Source organism: Planococcus citri, chromosome 2, assembly GCF_950023065.1.
Source record: "Planococcus citri chromosome 2, ihPlaCitr1.1, whole genome shotgun sequence".
In the NCBI taxonomy this organism is placed as follows: domain Eukaryota; kingdom Metazoa; phylum Arthropoda; class Insecta; order Hemiptera; family Pseudococcidae; genus Planococcus; species Planococcus citri.
The window spans coordinates 46,615,468-46,628,637 of record NC_088678.1 but is presented as its reverse complement, the minus strand read 5'-3'; the positions used below and the strand labels follow the sequence as shown (position 1 = coordinate 46,628,637).

The following is a 13,170-nucleotide window of genomic DNA, read 5'->3' as shown; positions in this document are numbered from 1 at the left end:
CCTTCAGATTTCAAAAACAACTGCACCAATTTCAAATATTAATATGTCATTTTGAAGATCTCAACGAGCTTATCAACATACTAAAATTTGAAAGTTGTAGGTTTAATACCAAAAGTGAACGAGATCTTCAAACATGTCGTTTTTTCACTGTTTTTTTTCCTTCATTTTCTTCAATAGACTTTTCAGAAAATCTGCTCGACCAAATTTAAAGAAATTTTGCATGATGCTGTATTTATACACAATTCAGGTCGCTACGAAGGGATTTTTGGAAAAACAAATTCTAACCACTTTTTTACCCAATTTGAAATTTTTAAACTCTCATTATTCAGAAAGTATTTTTGCCAGTGAGCTAAAACATACAAAAGGCACTTCTCTATTGTTTTAGTAATCTATATTTCAAATTTCATTCAAAATGATTCAGTCTAAAAGTCTGCAGCTTTGTTCAAATAACTCGAAGAAACATCAATTTTGTACACATTCTGAATGGCATTAACATTTAAAACGTTTATCACACGTTGCATTCGGCGCATCGGCGTTGTATGGAGTTGAAACGCGCAATTCATAACGCAGCCTTGGTGGCAGGCTGCATGACTTAAGCTTCGGCTTACAACGCAAGAGGTCCTGGGTTCGAATCCCGCTTGTACCTATGTTGAAAAAATTTTTTCAAGTTGATTTTATTTTTCAAGTAATTGTTTTTTTTTTATTGAAAAATTGCTATCACTGCGTTTTATATTCTTGAATCTCAACCTTGAAATTTGGTTCTGCTTTTTTTTAATCTAAAAGAAATCATTTAAAAAATGCAAAAAAATCAAAATTTCACCATATCAAGTTGGAAAGCTGAAATTTTGTATGTTAATTTTCAATTTATTTCAAATAATTCAAATCGATTGGAAATAGTTTCATATGTACAAAATTTTTTTTCCAAGTTGATTTTTTTCAAGTAAGTAATTATTTTTTTTATTAAAAAATTGTCATCACTTCATTTTATATTCTTGAATTTTTCGACTTTGAAAATTGGTTTTGCTTTTTTTAAAATCTAAAAGAAATAATTTAAAAAATGAAAAAAGTCAAAATTTCACTATGCTAAGCTAGAAAGCTGAAATTTTGTATGTAATTTATTTATGACAATTCAAATTGATTGGAAATGGCTTTATACCATTTTGAGCAGTTCTAGAGCCTCCAGTAGGTTTATGAATGTTGGAATTTCCACAAAATGTTACCAAATCAAGGTGAAATTTTCCCCAAATTTTTTACATCTACGCTACTTTTAAATTAAAATAAATAGTTAATAAATGAATGAATAACATTCACTAGAACAAAAAAATCTCCAGAAGAGAATTAATCCCTCAACCACAGGGTTTTTAAGGAAACCATGATTAAGTGAAAGTGAATGCAAATCTAACCCAATATTTTATATTTTATAAAACTTATAAAAATACAAAATTTGAGAACACCACTGATATGAACTGAACAAGACTCTTAGAGAGAAAAGATTTGTAACTCTCCCCCGACCACTGATGCCTTCTCATTCATTTTCACATGAGCATGGTGCACTCTTCAGAAAAAATTGGTGATATCCCCCAAAAAAGTACCTCACGGTAAAAAAAAAGGGGGCGTTGAAAAAGAACGCGCTATGAAAGGCTCGTCATCATTACAAAAAAAAACTTCAAAAAAATCTCCATAATAGAAAACAACTGAAAAATATCCAAAAAAATGACCCAAAACAAAAAATTACTGATATCTCCTTTGCAGGGAGTTGGAGAATGATTGGTTGGTACCTCTACCTATTTACCTACCTATGAACCTACTTCAGAGTCTTTGAAAAATGAACAAAAATTTCCCAACTTCCGCTCACTCAATTTTGATTATGGATACTTCATGAATGCTGGAAATGGAAATGTGTACCTACTTGTTTGAAGAAGTGGGCGGAATTTGGGAAATTTTTGTTCATTTTTCAAAGACTCTGAAGTAGGTTCATAGGTAGGTAAATAGGTAGAGGTACCAACCAATCATTCTCCAACTCCCTGCAAAGGAGATATCAGTAATTTTTTGTTTTGGGTCATTTTTTTGGATATTTTTCAGTTGTTTTCTATTATGGAGATTTTTTTGAAGTTTTTTTTTGTAATGATGACGAGCCTTTCATAGCGCGTTCTTTTTCAACGCCCCCTTTTTTTTTACCGTGAGGTACTTTTTTGGGGTTAAAAGTTCTCAACTCAGGATTCATAATTGCTTTAAATAGGATAAGGTGGGTAATTTTTTTTTTTTTTTTTTTTTTTGAAAGAATACTACTAGCGGTCTCCCAAGTGATTTTTGTCAACGATTTGTTCAGGACTCATCCCCCCACAGATGAGAGAAAATTTTTAAAAATGAAAGAAAATTGAAACATTTTCAATTTTTTTACGAAAATCCTCCATAAATGTAACAAAGTACCGAGAAAAAATTTCCATTCACCTCCTAAATAGATAGGTAAAACTGTTGATTTTTCTATGCAGAGCCCTCAGAATTGAAAAAAATGAAATAAAAAGATTGAATGAAATTTTTTTCGAAAATTCTCAATTTTTAGGTAGGAATTATTCCTCTAAATAATTCTCATCTGAATTGGGCCATTTACGATCCCATTTTGCTTCAGTGTAGCTCTATAGGTATTTTCTAAAAACGAGTTTTTGAAAACTTATTTCAGACCAACATGGTTTTGAGACCGAGGAAGGTTATTCTTGTAAATGAAGTGATTTGGAGCGATTCTGGTGGGAACATTTGAAATTTTGTTTTAGAATCTCATTAATTTTAATTCTTTTATGTTTTCACATTGGTTATGGAAATCAAAAATTTTTGAAAAGTGTTCTCTAACTTTTCTTCTTCTTCTTTTTTTCAATTCTAACAGTCTGTAATCTACTGGGAATTTCAAAAAAAAAAAATTAAAAAACTCGGATCTATCTTATCTTCTATGAAAAACAAAACAAAATTTGATCAAACCGAATTATTCTATTAACTAATGCAATAAAAACACATAAAACGCCAAATTTTGCTGAAATTTCAACACTTTTGGGAGCTTTTAAAAGTTGATTTGAATACTTTTTCCGTTTTCTAGTTATTTTTAGTCTTTTAATATGTTTTGAACACTATTTTGTACATTAAGTATGCATAAAATTTTACAGAATTCCATCAACTTTTGCCAAATTTTACTAAAGCTTTAAATCTTTATTTTGTGTTTTTATGTACGTAATTCCAACACGTTTCAAACACTTTTTCATCCATTTTTTGCTAAATTTTGCCGAAATTTCGTGATTTTTTTCAACAATTTCGAAGTTTAGCTAATTCTATTAACCGAATACGGTGCAATTACAATGAGTGGAACCTACTGTTATACAATTCTTCCCACACATTCGATCGAGTAACTTCTAGAAGTTAATTACCTATGGTAAAAACGCGCTTCGTTAATCACTCAAAACAGGCAATGTCTGCGATATAAGTCGATTAACATAAGAGGAAAAATTTCAAGTACCATTTAACTGATTAAACGTACTTGGTACCCTCACATATTTCAGATTAGCAGTTACTACACCCTACACATAAGTAAAGGTAGGTGAAGTCTATACCGCATACAATGTAAAGTATTCGACCAAACGAGCAAACATGCGCCGAAGTCAAGAACCTGCAGATTTCAATTAAAAATACCAAATATGATAGAAAAGGCTTACATATACGTGCTATATGGGTCAAGTACTAATATTAGAAAAGCGAGCATGGCAAACTACACATTATATTCGGCCAAGATGAACGTTTGGTCGAGAAAAGAAAAACTGTTGGCAATAGTAGTTTAAACTGACCGGTATAATGAGAGATTCGCCATCTGCTACTGATGGCTCATTGCCACTTGAGAATTACAGTAACATTTTATTTGATAAAGGGTTCAAAAATGTTTGCTACATTTTCAAAAGATTCATATACACGGTCGCTTTTGGCCTTTAGGTCACCTTTTTTCCTTTTTTTTTTTTTTTACGAACCAGACTAGTAATGGGACAGAGGAAGGGAACGTTCGTTCTTTTTTATTCTTACAAATATTTATTTGTTCGGCGTAATTGTTAAAAATTAACACCATAATACCAATCACTATTAATTCCGCCGCAAAATAACGTAATAATACATAAACGCGACCGACGATATTTCTGAATAAGTGTATAATTTAATTTCGCTAACCTTTCTGTGCCTTGGAAAGCGCGTTTGCTGTTTCGGTGATTTTCCTTTATTATTTTTGCCGCTTTCCTTTCGAATTTTCCTGCTTACTTTTTCGTCTGCGCGTCTTTCCTTCCGAGTGTTTTCTTTTTTCTCTGAAAAATGAAACAAAAAATTGTAATTTTATGAACACGATGGCTTTTGACTTAAAATTAAAGTTCGAGCAAGATATACGTGAAGTAGGTAGGTATATTTTAAGAAAAAAATGAATAAAAAAATTTAAATAAAACGCAGAACAAAAAAAAAGTAACAAACAAATTGTTCAAATTTCTCGAGTGTTCGACTTCAAATTTCAATAAGAACTTTCACTTTTGTTTTTATTCCGTCTGAAGTTAAGGCCTTTAGGCTTTAGTAGGTATAAATCCACCTACAATCGGGTTGAAACTGAAAGGGAAATTTTCCTCTAGTGAAAAGTTACAGGTATGAACATACAGGAGGAAAAATGTAATTTTCCAAAATCATTGTTAGAATTTGGACAATTGCAAAGAAATATACCTACCTAATACTTTTTTTACATCAATCAATTAATTATTTGAAGACTTGAAGTAAGTACCTACTTATTTTATGTTCACAACGTCGTCGTTATTGATTTGACAAAAAAAAAGTATGCACATCCAAGAAAATACAAAATCTATTTTCTTTTGGAAGAAACAACTATAAGCCTTAGAATACCGCTGCTTTCAGAAAATAAAACGTTTTTCGCTCGAAAACATTTGCCACATTGGAAGTTTCGCCTGAAACATCAAGTAGGCTCAGCTCACAAGCAATGTTTTCCTTCATCCTCAGCTAAGTGAATGAAATCTGAGAAAGAACTGATTTTTCTTTCGACTCGTAGATATAGCAACACAGTGAGAATTAACGTTATAAAACTGTCATCATGTTTACATCCATCTTTAAACATGAAAACTTACTCGAAGATTTTAAAAGTGAACTACCCAGAAGCAATACCTAAGTGTTGTATCAATAATACCAATAGCAATAATCTGTATAAAATAAGACTCAATTATCTGCGTCGAAGTTTATAATTTCTATCTAAACGAATAAAGTGTAAAACCAACATTGGGGTAATTGGATAATTCCTTGGAGAGGTTTATTGTTTATAGAAAACACATCCACCATTCACCCAGGTCATTATCAATTAACAACTACGGTCAATCTAAATTTACATCTATTTTATACGCGAAGCCACGGTGCACTCGTTCGAATCAAAACGTGCAAAAAGTGAAATAATGTAAATTATGATTTTCCATATTTTCATCGAGACCTTATCAGATACGAAGGTCACGAACTTACTTATCAACGTTTTCAACTTGACTGATTCTTTAATGATGTTAATTTGCTTAGATGGAAAAAATAATGGAACTGAACTTGACTTCATTTCGCACGTGTTTTTTGCTACAGCGAAATAACAAAATCGTTCCGGTGGATCAATCTCGATAAACTTTTAACTTCTTTGGAGACAGATCTTGGAAGGAAATTCTATCGACGTACGTAGGTTGAAGCAATTTGACTACCAAATCACATACGAGACCAGAGAGTAAAAATTTGAACACAGCGTAAGGTAACAAAAGTTTTTTTCAGAACAACTATCATTACTTCTCGATTCAATGAAAAACTATACCTATAGGGTGACCAAAAAATAGAAAACTTTTTTGTTGGTAATCGAGACCCATCTGCAGATGAAAAAAATCTTTGAACTTTTCTGATTAAAAATTGTTCGGAATTTCAAAATGATGACCAAAAAACCAATTGACATTCAAAATGAAAAAAAATTTGAGCAAAATGAAGAATTGCTTCATTTTATGTTCAGTCAAAAGTTCATAAAATCGCCTAGGTAATCTGCTGTAAGTAAGTATAATTCTGAATTTTTTTAAAAGAATTTCATGCCGAAAATTATTTTAAAAATTCATCAATCTGCCCCATAATCATGAATAAATGGAAGAATTCAACGCATTCGTTCGAAACCAAAACATTATTTCAAAATTTAAGGAGAAATTCATTCAAAGTTAACCTAATCAAAGTACCTAGCTGGATTTTATTGAACAATTGATTATTGGATAAAGTGACTTCAAATCAAATGACTGAATCACTAAAAAGTTACCAAACACACTAGGGTAGGTATAGGTACTAGGTAGGTACTTGTACTTTCTCATTTTTTTTTCACAAGGTAGGTGTCCAAGCCAAGAAAAGGGAGTTGATTCGACTAAAAAGAAAGATGAAATTTTCAACTTTTAAAAATTAAATATGGAAACTAGCCCATAAAAAAATGTGCGTTTGAGAAATTATTTTGAGTTCACTTTTCGATGCCATTCAATTTTTCAGTTTTGACAAATAAAATCCCCCCCCCCTCCTCTTTCAAGAATAAAACCTTTTTCTTTCGGGAGACGCATGTAAAAAATCAAAAAAGGCGATAAATTCAATCGTTTTACAAAATAGCAAAATTAAAATTCATTTGGGAAAATTTTAGAATTGAAAAAAAATTTATAATATTATAACGCGTTTAAAGTTAGAAAAAAATAGGCGAACAGTTGAACTTAGAACTCCTCGATTTTTTTCTTTTCCCCCCTTCAATAAATTCTTCGGTTCATTCTAGATTGGGAGAAATTTCGGCCATTAAAAAGCACTTTCAAGATTTAAAATTGAAAAAAAATAATAGAAAGATGTAGAACTAAATGCGGAAGAACCATGTACGATAATGATGAGTGCATTGAAATTAAAATAGCAACTGGTAACAAAACATTAATAGTATTGATAATACAAGTAATGAGCACCCAATTCATTAAAATTCAACGCAACATGGAGGAAAGCTGCCAAACGAATAATTTTTAAAAACGCCGGTCATTGAAACATTAGGATAGAATAGGGTACCTAATAACCAGAAAGTACCGTTATTTCGTTTCCTAGCTTCGAATTGTAGTATGTACATATTTCAAAACCGGATTGTGCACCGGTACTTTATATCTAATCTGTTTCGTAACACGTGAATTTCATATCTTAATAGTATCGACGATTGTATCCGAATTCATGCCACATACTCAACTCAACAAATTCTGTCAATAATAAAATCAACCTGCATCACGTTCATTGGTTGCTTCTGTGGACTCTACGCAGTCTTATTTATACTACTATATGTTTTACCGGCGGCCTTGAGCTCGTTAGCAACCCGGCAATTTTGAAAAAATCTGCTCAACAGACAGTACAATTTATACAATTGAAAAATACCTGTTGTTGGGTACGCCAATAAATTTTGATAAAACCGAATACGCGAGTGTTTACTGTTTTCCGCAACTGTATCTTGATCGTTATTCATTCTGCGTACCTATAAAATTACGAAAAAAACAAAAGAAAAATACACATAATCCATAAATGTCGTAAATAATTCGCTTTAATATAGGAAATATTAAGCATTCTGTAACACTAGCGTATCATTATATGCAAACTTTTATTCTACAGGCACAAGGCCTATATGTCGTGAAACATGCATAACGCTTAGCTTTTATCAATTCAACGTAAAATTACTTCGTATGCATTATAGTTGTGCTGTTTATCACATTATAAGAAATTCCACATTGTATATATCGCCATATATACCACACCTTGAAAAATAATTTGGTTTTAAATGCGTCAATTACTTGAATTCTGAGTAATGATAGATTTAGATATAACTTATCCTAAAGACAGGTAGTTTTGTAAAAACAACAGAGAAGGAAAAGGAATACTATACAAACTTAGAAAGTAAAAACCCAAAATACTCACGTACTATTGCAATATCTTCAACAATCTTAACATAAATAGAAAAGCTATTCGCTTTATAAGCATTTATACAGAACGGGGCGTCACCGAATACTATTGCATCGTTAACTAAAATGTAAAAGAAAAAAAAAAGGTCATTAAAAATTATCGGACAACAAAAAGCTGTGTACAGCCTAATTGACAAAACTGTCGGTATACTGCAACTGAAAAAAATTTAACATGAGTTTTATTCTGACAACAGATCAATAACGACTGGTTCTTTTGTATTCAATTGTCCTGTTTTATTATTGGTGTTTTCCAAGATGATGGAATTTAGTATGTTTTCAGCGTTAAGGGCGAGTTTAGATGCGGAAATTTTAGCTGGTAAACGGGACTCGTCGCCCTCCAAAATGGAGCCAGCCCGTTTACGGGGTCGGAAGTAATCATGATCCTTTAGTAAGGTATTTTCTTTACCAATCTTCGTTTTTAACATATCCAACAAACCGCTCAATAAGTTGGAATTGGGTAGTTGCATGTTTTCCAACTGTTCGGTCAAAGTTTTGGCTTCTTCATCCAAATTGCATTGGCCTTCGTGGGCTTTATGCGAGAATAGTAAGTTTCTTGAATGACCTGTAACAAAATACAAATTTTAAAAATATGCTCATCACGATAGGATGTTTTTTTAGATCGTACAACTATGTTTTTCCATTTCAAACGAAACATCTCGAACAATTTGAAAATGTTTACAAAATAATCTCTTATTGAAATATTGATCCACGCAAACAAAAACCATTCGTGTCTATTTCAGAAGTAGAACACGACGAGTTTACCAATCACGATGAAATTATGAGCAAAGCAAGTATGGGGGATTGGTGATTTGGCAACGAACATATTTTTTGAAAGCATGTTTCAAAGAAAATTTTTCCGAAGTCGAAATTCGAATTTTGCTAATGAATAACCTCCAGAACAAATTTTGTAATACTGAACCTCGCCTTGAACGTTTTTTTTTTTTTCATCGTTTTAAAAACTTTTATCAATTTTACTGAAGACGAATATTTGAAAATCTTCCATCAATTCACTCCACGTGTAAGCTACTTTCACTATGAAATACTAACCAGCATTCAACGAAGTGGTACTGCCATCTTCGCTTAGTGATATTCCTTCGTCTTCGTTGTTCTCCGAATTCAACGGCGAATTTCTCATGGTAGGAGCCAAAACAAGAGCGAGTGACATGATAAGTACCAAAAGACACGTGCTTGGTTGAGCTGTCTGACCAGAGCAACGGGCCAAAGATGCTTGCAGCTTACGAACTTGGGCTGCTAATGATACGTTCTGACTTTGTAACGTTTTAATTCGCTTCATTAAATGAGCATTTTCTTCAGAACAACGTTTAACTCTAAAAATAGATAAATTATGAGATGAGAAAACACTTGATAAAAAAAAACAAAACTTTGTATACCACTTTCAAATTACCTCTCTTCCAAGCCATCAACGTATTCTTTCTTACGACGACGAGAATCCTGAGCAGAAATCTTGTTACGAATTTTTCTTCGAATTCGTTTCAATTCTCGTTCTTCTATCTTTGTAAGAGGGTAATGAGTTGGTAATTTGATACCTTCCTTCGCTGCTAGTTTTTGTTCTTCAGCTGTGTAACATTTCAAAATAAATTTAATACTCGGAAAAAATAATTGATGACGTAATGTTTACGAATGAAGAAACTTTTTATCGGTTAATTACATGTTTGAAGTAAATGATATCATTTTAATAGAAAATTAACTACTCACGTGTAAGGTGAAGCCTAGGATATATGAAATCAGAATCGTCACTAGCTCCTTCTTCGGATACGAGGTCATCTGATAATTTCCTTTTACCTCGATTGCCTTGTAGTTGAGCGTGGTTTAGAGTTTTGAATCTTTTAATTATTCTAGTTTGAGATGCAGGATCATTAAACTATAAATCATGAAACGTTATGAAAGTTAACAATATTCAACCTTTATGCACTCCAATTAGCGTACTTCTTACCTTAACAACGCGCAAAGTGGGAAAAGACTTAAGAACAGGGCTTTCCGGTTGAGTACTTTCGTCCATTGTATCATTATCATCGGTAATTACATAGATTTCGTTGGCAGAATCTAAAAAATCATACAAATATGAAACTTTACGTCGAACTATGTGAAAAATAAATTCAAGATTGAGTTACTTGAATCTGAATCCGGAGAAGAAACATTTGAAATTGGAATTTCTTCACATTCCACAACCTCTTCTTTGACAAATTCGACTGCGTCGAACTGTACTTCGTTTATATCACACGACTCATGCAATGTAACGATACTCTCATCTGAGGAATTATCTTGAAAAGGAAATATCTTTACATCTGTCACTTGGACATCGTCGGAATTCAGGAAATCATTCACTAAAGAATCTTCAGTTTCATCGGTTCTTGTAGGTGAAAATTGTTGTTCACAAGATAGACCTAAAACGTAACAGTTACGTAAGTGCCATATTGAAACAATTAACAAAGATTTCTTTATTTAGCATCATGATTTCTTACCACTATCAGAACTGCATTCATGTCCGGATTCATTCACTATTTCGTTATCATTGGGGAATAGCAACTGATCGAACGGTGAGCATTCATCAGCGTTAGGTTTTAGAATTGAATTCAAGAAGTCCAAATCAAACAGTTCCAAATTTTCAACCTGAATAAAAGTGATAATTGTTTATTTTATTTCGAGTGAGGATTATGATTATATTGGTGAAACACCGTACTTACATCTTGTTTATCTTTCTTCTTCGGTTTTAGATCATCTTTATCGAAATTCAGAAGTAGATTATCTGAATCGAAAAACATGTCCAGGTTTAGTATCTCCGACATGGTAATTTCACATATGTGCACTTGGGTGATACTTTATCACACGCAGATATAGTATATTTTGTTAAAATACCACTACAGCTGTTATGAAAACTTATAAAATATCACTAATTTTATAAAAATATCAAGGCGGAGCCACGTAAAACGATTCCATGTTCCGCTGATGTAACACCGATAAAGTTCAAATTCTTTCCGCGACTAACGGTACATCGAAACGTAAGTGGTACGGAAACAGTGATTCATTGTTTGAAACGCATGTGCAGGGAATTTTCAAAATATAATAAACAGCAAATTTAAAATTAAATCACAACATATTTCAGCTGGGGAAATTTACCGAACTTCGATCTTCAATTTTCTAATGATGTGTACTGTTCGAAAATAAACACATTTTCTCGGAATGAAATGGTTCAGTTTGGTGGCCTATGCCATTTGCATATATCCAAACCCTCACACATTAGAGCACCTTCACTGAACGAACGTTCAGAAACGTGATTCAAGTTCTTATCATAACTTCATAATTCATAAATCATAACACAAATTATTTTTACTTTACAGCAACTTGCGTGCGAAATTATTAATTATTTTATTTTATAGACTCGAAAATTTTCAATGATAGCCTACACACGTAATAATTATTGCTATGAAACAGCGAAGTTATAATTTTTTTTACACTCGAAATACTCAAATTTAGGCTACTATTCTATTCTATTTTACACTACGCAACCAATGAATCAAAATTATCGAAATATTACGTAGATTATTAAATGAAGTTTACCAGGAGGAAAAGGTACTCAGCTATTGTTGCACTTGGCCGTTTATAGGTACATATTATTATATATAATATATTGAACTATTGAAATTATAGATTACTGTACTCGTAGTTGGCGTAATATTTCCGCTAAATTCGTTCGATACATCAACTGAAAGAAGCAGTACTGTTCGCCATTTGTGATGCTAATTGCTAAATATTTGTACTTTGATCGAAGTGAAAGACATGGGGTGATGTACTGATGTACGTAGAACTTAGAAGTTGAAAAAACAAAAACCCTACTTGCTGACCATTATTTTGCTCTCTATTTGGAGGAGTATTATTCTTTTCAAAGGAAGAACACCACGAAATGATATTATTATCCACAGTTTTATTAATAATCATTTCCTTCTATCGAAAATCGAAATTAATTAAGTAAATTCCATTGCAGGTCAGCTGGTGACTTAATTTGTATACACTGTAAAGTAAAACGCAGCATCGGACATAGGATTAGGGCTCTATATAAACCAGGTGAGCGCATCCACCATTTTGTTCCCTGAAGTGATAACGAACCAGTAATTATGCATACAATTTCTTATGTAAAAAATGCAATTTTTTAAATTGTTCGCGAGTTTGGGTGAACTGTTATGCAGTCTTAAATTAAAGACAATAAAATTCCCTATCGATTGATGTTAAATTTTGATCATTTCGCGTAAAAATAACGATTTTATGAATATTTCTATTTTACTGATTTTTGCATACTACGTACGTCATCTTTAAAGTAAAAATACTCGAAATTTTCAGTGGACACATAGGTATTTTATTACAGTAAAATGTTCGTTATTTTATCCTCTTTAAAATGAGCTATTACCGAAAGCTCTACATGCAACCGTTCAAAAGTTTTCGAAGTTGAAAGTTGCGAAAATCAGCTGCGGGCACTCGGGCAGTAAGTATTTGACTTTGAACAAATTTTACTCAAAATTTTCAACGGACACATGGATATTTTAATACAGCAAAATGTTCGTAATTTTATCGTCTTTAAAATGAGCTTATAACGAAAGTTCTACCTCTCATCGTTCAAAAGATCTTGAAGATCAAAGTTGCGGAAAGTAAAATACTGATCAAAACTAAGTGACTGATAACAGTGATAACACAATTTGGCCACTTTCCGCAACTTTGAACTTCAAAAACTTTTGAACGGTTGAAGGTAGAGCTTTCGGTAAACAACCATTTTAAAAAGGATACAATTACGAACATTTTGATGTATTAAAATACCTACGTGTCCACTGAAAATTTCGAGTAATATTAGTTCAAAGTTCAGTACTTACCATCCGCAGCTTGTTTTCCCAACTTTCAACTTCGAAAACTTTTGAAGGGTTGCATGTAGAGCTTTCGGTAAACAACCATTTTAAAAAGGATACAATTACGAACATTTTGCTGTATTAAAATACCTATGCGTCCACTGAAAATTTCGAGTATTTTTAGTTTAAAGACGACGTACGTAGTACGCAGAAATCAGTAAAATTGAAGTATTCATAAAGTCGTTATTTTTTCATGAAATGATCAAAATTTAACATCGATCGAT

General features: G+C 32.2%; 2 protein-coding genes across 2 annotated transcripts in view; both read right to left on the bottom strand.

Annotated features, from left to right (window-relative positions):
• Window positions 1–4,805, bottom strand: part of LOC135836127 (uncharacterized) — a 407,464-nt gene extending 402,659 nt beyond the window's left edge. Inside the window, exons 1-2 of the mRNA XM_065350756.1 lie at window positions 4,791–4,805; window positions 4,198–4,328 (exon numbers count right to left, since the gene is read on the bottom strand). The gene's annotated coding sequence lies outside the window, so the exon portion shown is untranslated. The remainder of the gene's footprint in view (window positions 1–4,197; window positions 4,329–4,790) is intronic.
• Window positions 4,806–7,600: 2,795 nt separating this feature from the next.
• Window positions 7,601–11,308, bottom strand: LOC135836124 (CREB-H transcription factor homolog let-607-like). The gene is made up of 8 exons (XM_065350751.1): window positions 10,739–11,308; window positions 10,517–10,664; window positions 10,166–10,438; window positions 9,988–10,097; window positions 9,750–9,915; window positions 9,439–9,610; window positions 9,081–9,361; window positions 7,601–8,595 (listed from the first exon to the last, which is right to left on the bottom strand). Exons 1-8 carry the CDS (start codon window positions 10,838–10,840, stop codon window positions 8,213–8,215), a joined length of 1,635 nt encoding a protein of 544 aa, XP_065206823.1. The 5' UTR covers window positions 10,841–11,308; the 3' UTR covers window positions 7,601–8,212.
• Between the last annotated feature and the right edge of the window lie 1,862 nt (window positions 11,309–13,170).

Bases quoted from the DNA above. Each gene is read 5' to 3' on its own strand.
- LOC135836124 (XM_065350751.1), bottom strand. From the start codon at position 10,840: ATGTCGGAGATACTAAACCTGGACATGTTTTTCGATTCAGATAATCTA. The intron at 10,439-10,516 runs GTAAGAAATCAT...GTTACGTTTTAG, and splicing joins TGAATGCAGTTCTGATAGTG to GTCTATCTTGTGAACAACAA. The intron at 9,916-9,987 runs GTAAGAAGTACG...CATGATTTATAG, and splicing joins CCACTTTGCGCGTTGTTAAG to TTTAATGATCCTGCATCTCA.